General features: G+C 44.5%; 2 protein-coding genes across 2 annotated transcripts in view; both read right to left on the bottom strand.

Annotated features, from left to right (window-relative positions):
• DDO (D-aspartate oxidase) overlaps positions 1–7,848 on the bottom strand; it is a 25,406-nt gene that overhangs the window by 13,153 nt on the left and 4,405 nt on the right. The window contains exon 2 of the mRNA XM_004673764.2: positions 1,217–1,392. Within this exon, the coding sequence (XP_004673821.1) occupies positions 1,217–1,388 (172 nt within the window). The 5' untranslated portion in view covers positions 1,389–1,392. The remainder of the gene's footprint in view (positions 1–1,216; positions 1,393–7,848) is intronic.
• Positions 6,663–7,848, bottom strand: part of SLC22A16 (solute carrier family 22 (organic cation/carnitine transporter), member 16) — a 22,160-nt gene continuing 20,974 nt past the window's right edge. Inside the window, exon 8 of the mRNA XM_004674085.1 lies at positions 6,663–6,875. Within this exon, the coding sequence (XP_004674142.1) occupies positions 6,663–6,875 (213 nt within the window). The remainder of the gene's footprint in view (positions 6,876–7,848) is intronic.

The following is a 7,848-nucleotide window of genomic DNA, read 5'->3' on the forward strand; positions in this document are numbered from 1 at the left end:
ATATATATATATATATATAAATCTTTTTTAAAAAGATGTCATAACAAAGGGAAATTTGGAAAACAAAGAAAAGAACTTTGGAATACTAAAAAGGGTACCACAGAAGTAAAGGAAAAAAATCAACAGAATTGATAAAAATCTCCCAGGAAGTATAATAAAAAAGGAAAGCGATAAAAATAGGAAGGGTAGAGGGGAGAAACGCTGAGAGTTGAGAACCAATCCAGAAGGTCCAGTATAATAATGACCCCAGGGAGACCGACATCAAAGGAAGGTGTCAATAACAGTAACTCGAAGATTACTCCTAGAACTGAAGAACATGAATCCAACGACAAGTTTCATAGTCCAGATTGTGGGGTTTTGAAATAAATCTTGTGACCATTTACTTAAACTATATGCATGTGTAACTTTAATAAAGAAGTAAAAACTAAAACTAATGGTGATAAAAGAGTAGACACAAGGAGGAAGAGACAAGAAGTGAGTAGAAACAAGAAGTGAGTATAAACCTCATTTGCTGCCAAGTTTCTATTTAATCCTCCTCTGGTTTTATGTAAAAAATACAAAGTGGACAGTGTGTACATGTGTTAAAAGTCAGTGCATCATCAGACCTACATACATACTCATATTGACTGATTGTGTTCACATTGGTTAGAATTTAGGATCATTTTAATCCCGTTGTAAGTAATTTCTGACTTGATGACCATCACTGGTGTCAGTGAAAAGCCTTGGGTGTTGCCGAGTGCATTAGCCATTTGTGCCATTCCCACAGTGCTTCTGGTTACCCCTTCTGGGAGCTTCACAGGAGAGCTCCTGGCTTCCTTCTGAGAAGGTGCCAGTGACCAGCTCACGGGAGCTCTCTTCCACAGAGGCTAACATCGTTCCTGGGTCCAAGTGTCATTGCTGAGGCAAAACCAGCCAGAGATCCTTTCCCCAAGGCAGTAACACCAAGCACACTCAAGTCTGAAACTGTTCCAACAGGTGAAGGCCCTGGATGATGAGCAGAAGCCTTGCTAATGCTTAATCGACAAGTAGTGTCTTTTAACTGAGACGATTTAGGAGTTGTTTTTGTACCACTGTGTGAGTGTTTCCCAGCAGGTGAGCCTGTAGGGTGTTTATTAAATCTGCACATTCTATCTATATGCATCCAGTTGTCTTTGTCCATAGAATTCCATTAAATCATTCTATGTAACATCTTTCGTATCTGACATAGCCTTCTCACCTGGATAAGCATGAGGAATAAGCATTCCAGCTGCCACATCACTCGTAGTATCAGGAGTAAACTTGTCTGAAATGACTGTAATGGAGCATTGTGGGACCATTCTAGAAATGCACACAGCAGTAGACAGCCCCATCACACCTGCACCCACAACTGCAATCCGTGCTGTCTCCATAGGCCTGTGGGAAAGGAAAGGGCAGGCAGTAAACCTGGCAGCAAGGGTTACTCCACCCGGCACAAAGCTTGGGCCCCCTGTATGTTCCAGCCTTAAGTCCACAGCCTCTCAATGTTAGAGCCAGCCTGTCAGCATTTTCCCACTAGATAGTGGGAAGTGGGCAAAAAGGTCTCAATGGAGTTTTAGACAGTAGTGCAAAGTCAGCCTGGAGTTACTTTGAGAATACACAACGGGTCAGTAAGTTTGATTGGGGGGAAGATTTCTACACATTTCTAGTCTCTCCTAAACCACTCTCCCTGTCAGTATAAGTAGGAGAGGTTGGCAATGTCAGGAAGACTGAAATGACCGCAGAGTTACCATCTCTGCTTCCACACATCACCCCAGGAGCAGCCACTGAGAGGACATGACCCACGGGCAGGTGAGAACTCAGCTCTTCCTGCTCCCAAACTGGCTTTTAATTATCACAGTGTGATAATTAACTAGAAACTGATTCTAACTAGAATCTGATTCTCCTCCCTTCCCTGCCTCAGTCTCTGCCTTCTCCCCATCCCCCAACCCCCACCCACTCCATTCCTGGAACAACCACTCCTCCCACCACCTTTGAAGAACAGACTTTCTAGAGAAGAGCTGGATGCCTCTGTGAACTCACGCTGATTCTGGAACCTGGAGAGCCATCCATGGCCTCCTAGCCTCACCTACTTTGTGAACCAGGCCCAGTGAGTTCTTTTATTAGCTCCCTTAGCCTGTAAATAAGAGAGGCCCTCTAAGGTGGCCTCAGAAAGGGGACTCTTCTTGAGAGGCCGTGTGGCAGTGCAGAGGGCAGACTCCCAGGAGGCCAGGCATCCTGACACCGGCCCTCAATGTGGGAACTAGAGGGCCAAAAGCCCAGCCCTCTTCTGCCATGTTGCCTAGGGCAGGGCCCACGGAGCAGGTCCACATGGCTTCCCTGATTTGTTCCACTTCTGCTCCTGCTCTACTCCTCTCTGTAGGTCTCAGGTTGAAACTTCAGCCATTAGATCCCAAGTGGGCAGGTCTACAGGCCAGCTTCCTGGGCTAAGCCAGGCTGTAACCTGCCCTTTGTCACTGGCAGGAGCCAGGGCATCACGTCATGGGGGACAAATCATGGCCATCTACATGTAAGGTTCTTTGCACTGCGATTCTTTAAAGTTCTCCAGTGGCCTCCCTGGTGGCGCAGCAGATTGGAGCACTGCACTGTGAAGCTGGCTGTGGCCACTTCAGGGAGAGTTCGATCCCCTGACCTGGAGGTGATCCACATGGCACCGCAGACCTCTCCTGGCCCACCCGCTGCTCCCCTCAGCAGTGTACTTCATCAATCTGCCTGTTCTGCTCCCCCCTCTGTCGCTCGTGAATCCTCTCACCGCCTCTGCTCCCCAGTTCTGGCCTGTACCCCAGTTCTATATGCATAAATAAATAAATCTTTAAAAAACAACTTGGAAAGTTCTCTAATAATCTCTAACCAGTCATTTCTAGTTCTCAAGCATTTCCTCAGCCCGGGATTGATCTGATTGTTTGCCAATGGACTGGTGGGCTAAGAAGCAGCCGGATTACAGGGCAGAGGGACAAGCAGCGCAAGAAAGACAGCTGGTGGCAGCAGCCTATTGAACTCAGCCCCACACAGGTGTCCCGGAGTGAGAAGGCGGCCTGGTCCCTGATCTGGCTTTTGTTTGCACTTCAGCTCCCCTGCCCAGCAACCTCTTAAAATAGCTCTGACAAGTTAAAAGGGAAAAAAAAAAATAACCTGTGGCTAATAACAACCAGCTGCCAGGGAGGAGAGGCATGAGCCAGAAGGTAAGGGCACCCTCACCTCTCCTCAGTGAGCTGAGGATCACTTAATCCCATTAAAATACCCACACACACTCACAGAGTTATGCCCAGAATGGCCCCTGACCTGCCAGCAGGAGAATTCAAGTGCCTGTCGCCTCCGCAAAGCAGCGTTGGAACCCGCAGAAGGCCTGGCTCTGACACTTGTTTCTCAGTGATTGGTTGGCCTAGTGCCCCGAGAGACAGAAAAACTGCTTCCCATTGGGGAGTTCATTAAAGACATTGCCTCTAACCTTATTCTCCGCTGGCCCATACGCCTGTGTCTCCGTCACTCATTCCCCGGAGGAAGGGAGCCAGTGACCTCTCCGTGGCAGCGCTGTGGGCTGTGACTCTGCCAAGCCCCAGGGAGCTGACACACCCTTTGCACCCTTTGCTTTCTAGTTTATAAACCTTCCCACTCCCCATCAACTTGGGATTTTTCCAGCTGATCTGTAGGTAGAAATAACGGGTGAACCTGTCCAAATTCCAACAAGTGCCAGCTGGAAGCAAACGCTGGTTTCCTCACTCGGCTGCTCAGAACTAGTTGCTGTTTCCCGCTGGAGCTTGGCTCTACTGCGTCAGCTGCTGGGGGTAGGGGCAGATGCCGTTGTTGGTTACTAGGATGATGACCTAATTACTGCTGGAACAATGACTCCAGAGATAATCTAGAATAAAAGCCTTGCAGTTCTTAAACCCATTTGTTCCAAGAAGGAAACTAGGGGTCCACTTTGTGCTAGACACATTTTTTAAAAGATTTTATTTATTTATTTATTCATTGCAAGAGCAGGGGTGGAGGCCAGAGGTGCAGGGTGGAGGAGTGAGAGGATTCACCAGAGAGAGAGAGCGAGGAGCAGAATAGGTGGGTCTACTGAAATACACTGCTGTGGGGAGCAGCTGGTGAGACAGGAGGGCCTGCTGCGCCATGGGGGTCACCTCCCTGGTCAGAGATTGAGCTGCACTGGCTGTGGATAACTTCCTAGTGCTGAGACTTAACCCTTTGAGCCACCAGGGACACTTTAAACCAACAAGTTGATTTCTAGGGAGGCAGTTTAATGTATCCAAATAATACTAAAATAATACTAATATTGTAACAAATATGTAGTTAGCATGAAATGTGTACTAGATGTCTGCAAGATACCATAGAAACATCCATCCTATAAGGGAGGTAATTTTATTACTGTCCCCATTCTATAGATGAATAAATTAGGACTCCAGGTGTGTGTGTGTGTGTAAATATTTATATAGCTACATATATGTATGTAGATATTTGATAGCTTTCTATATATATGTATTGATTTGATAGCTTTCTATATATACATATATAAAATCAATCAAAAAATATTTACAGAGCAGTTGCTCCGTCCAAGGCACGCTGCAAGTGTGATGAAGGGTTTAACTTGGAACATATAAGGAAAATCCCTAGCTTTGTTCCTCATCCCTGCCAGAGAGAGGCAAGGGATGAGTGAGTGAAATGAATTTTCTTATAGAAGTAGAAGATGTCAGTAAATGTTAGTACAGTGTGGCCTTTAGAGATAAAATGAATGGTCATTGCTACCTTAGGGCAAACTTGATTAAGATATGGACCCCCGGGCTCTCCCTGGTGGTGCAACAGGTTAAAGCACCGCATTATGAAGTTCTCCAAAGCCACTGCAGCACAAGTTTGATCCCCGGCCAGGAGCTGAGCCACATGGCGCAGCAGACCGCTCCTGGCCCACCCGCAGCTCCCCTCAGCAGTGTACTTTGTCAGTCTGTCTGTTCTGTGGTTTATCTTCTCACCCACCATATCTCTGACTTGTATCCCAGTTCTGTAAGCATGAATAAATAAATCTTAAAAAGAAAAAAAGACATGGACCACAACTCCCAGGCAATAGGTGTGGGAATTACCATAAACCTGGCTTCCATTATTGAACTTTCACAAACTTCTTAAAAGATGCTCCTCTTGTCATTTTCGAGAGCTTATTAAGCAGTATTCTGTTATGGCAGAATGAACTAATACAGAACATTTTTAAAAGTCAGGAAAGTACCAAATATTAATTAAAAAGAAAAAATTAAGTGACGGTAGAAAACCAGGTTACAAATTAAGAAAAGTGAAAAAGATAAAGAAATGCCTCCCTCCTTTCTTCTTATAGTCTGTTTCCTTTTTTTTATTTTACAAGCAGAGGAAGGTTTTGGCTTTATTTTTTATTTTCTAAGTGGAAAGACCAAATGAAGAGCTGAGCAATTATCTAGGAGGAATTTGGCCTGAATTAATATAAAATGTCTCAGTAATTCAGGTCAAATCCCTCCTTTGATCACCTTTCCAACACATTTTAAGTGACATGTATATAATTATCTCAATCTTCTTTTTAACTTGCCTCTGCGGTAATACCAATATTTCATTGATTCAAACGCACTGGAAATCAGTCATTTCCAAGACTAAATTTGAAGTGCAAAGAAAAAAATAATGAACTTAGGACAAAACACAGTAAAGAAAAACCCCAAACCTATGGGAAATTTGTCATAAACGTGAAACAGCATTTTCTAAGGAAAAAATTATGATATAATTTTGCAGTTGAAGTGTCCCAGGCATTAAATGATATTTGTAAATGATGGTTTTAAGTAGAGTTGTGGGAAAAAATTTAGTTCTTAAAAAAAAATAAATCTATCAGTTTTCAAAAAGACAAGAATACTTAATCTTTTTTTTTCCCTTACACTGGCAACAGATCTGCTCAGTACTTAAAGCCAATTTCCTGGATGATCTGAAAACTTAAAATGACTGCATTTTACAACAGACTAAAATGCCACCGCTTCTCTGTGCTGCAAAAGAGACTTATGACGAGAATTTGGTAATGTAAGAAATGTAAAAGAATGTCAATCCAGAAAAAGTCATTCCTGGACCCTCGCATTCCTGTTCCTTAGCTACGAGATCAAACACAAGCATGTTTGTCAGCCTGTGGGTGTCGGGGGAGGCAAAATATCTTTTTGTGGCTCTAGTTTTAATGGTTAAATTAGGAGGACAAACATTCTTTTTTTTTTTTTTTTTGACAGGGCATTTCTAAATAAAACTTGATTTAGAGCTGCGATTCTCAAACCCTGTTACCGGTTTGCTCCCCTCTTCTCAGCACACAGTCCCTGAGGGAAGACCCACCCCAGCCCCTGCAGGAGGGGATCCTGAGGAGATGTGATGCTCCTCCAGGCCTGCGGTAGCAGGGAAAGCTTGCGAATCAGTGATGTTAAAGAACAGACATGGAAAAACATTTTGCAGCAAAAGGAAAGCTGTGCAAAACATGAGAATCCTCAGCCTGGCTTTTATTTCCTTGACTTTTACAAAACTATTGTTTTAACACTTTTTAAAAAAAAAAACTGAAAAAGACATATAAACAACGTGTAGGAGAAGAGAATGATACTCTTCTAACAAAGACACTGAGTAAGCGAGGTAGGGCTGGAAGGCACATGGGTGAATAAAGTAGGCACCTATTCACGAAGGCCAGGGCCCCGTGAATTAATCGCTTCTATTTTTTCCAACTCAGTATTGTTGGATATGGGAAACAATTTGCTTGAACTGGTATCTTTTCTTTCATGCAGGTTGACGGCCTCCTCCCACGTAGTTGTAAGAGGCTTTCCGAGGGTTTCGGGAAGCTTTACTGCTAGCAGTCCACTCACTAAGGCCAAAATTCCAACAATCAACTAGAAAGAATTTGAAAAATAATAGTTAATAGGTGACATATCAGAAAAGAAATGTCAAATCTCTAGGGTTTGTTGTTGGTGTGGTTATGCCTGACCATGTGGCTTCTCTATACTCCACATGTAAGTTTAACCATCCAGTACTTGCCTTTCTCCTTCTCACTTATTTTGTTTAGCATAACCCCTTCCGGTGCCATCTCCATGGTCACAAGCTGAAGCCCGCATAGGGCTCAGGATGGGGGAGAGGGAGGAGGAGGAGGAAGCACAGGGGTCAGATGGGGAGGACTGCGATGTTTTGGTGGTGGGTGTACGCGTTCACACACATCCAAAGAGTGCGATCCTGGACCTCTGAGGCATATGCACTGTCGTAAGCCAATACTACCTCCACAGAAAAAAATTTCTTCATTAAAAACACAACAAAGAAAAAAAGAAGTATACCCTTTAGTAAATAATCATTTCTGAAATTTTTTTCATAGGGCAACACGTTAATCTTGACATCGCCGTGGTTGGTGTTTTTAATTCCTCGGTGAGAACACTGGTACTTACTGGACAGGGAATTCCTGAACTCCTCCACTAGGCTTAGTCAGATCACACATTCGTTCCTTCACAAAAACTGCAGAGCACCTACTCTGTAACCCCAGCTACTGGCCATACATGGCTCCTGCAGGCGCTGTCCGAGGAGCATCTCAGAGCACACACCCTGTGTCCCTTCCCAGACTCCAGAGTCTCGTGGGGGCACCCAGCCCCCTGCCCCTGTGACCAGCATGCTTTCAGAGCTCAACAAAGGTGGGGAGCGAATGCCAATGTGCATGCCTGCTTCAAGGAGCCAGCACCTACATAGTTGGTGCCACAAAGCAAAGGCAACGGAAACTCATCACTACTGCCAGGGAAGGAAACCATCTAATCTTCTCAAAAAATTCAGTACTGGCCCTCCCTGGTGGCGCAGCAGGTTAAAGCACGGCACTAAGAAGCTTAA

The sequence above is a fragment of the Condylura cristata genome, unplaced genomic scaffold (genome assembly GCF_000260355.1).
Source record: "Condylura cristata isolate star-nosed mole 26May11 unplaced genomic scaffold, ConCri1.0 scaffold00001, whole genome shotgun sequence".
Taxonomy (NCBI): Eukaryota; Metazoa; Chordata; class Mammalia; order Eulipotyphla; family Talpidae; genus Condylura; species Condylura cristata.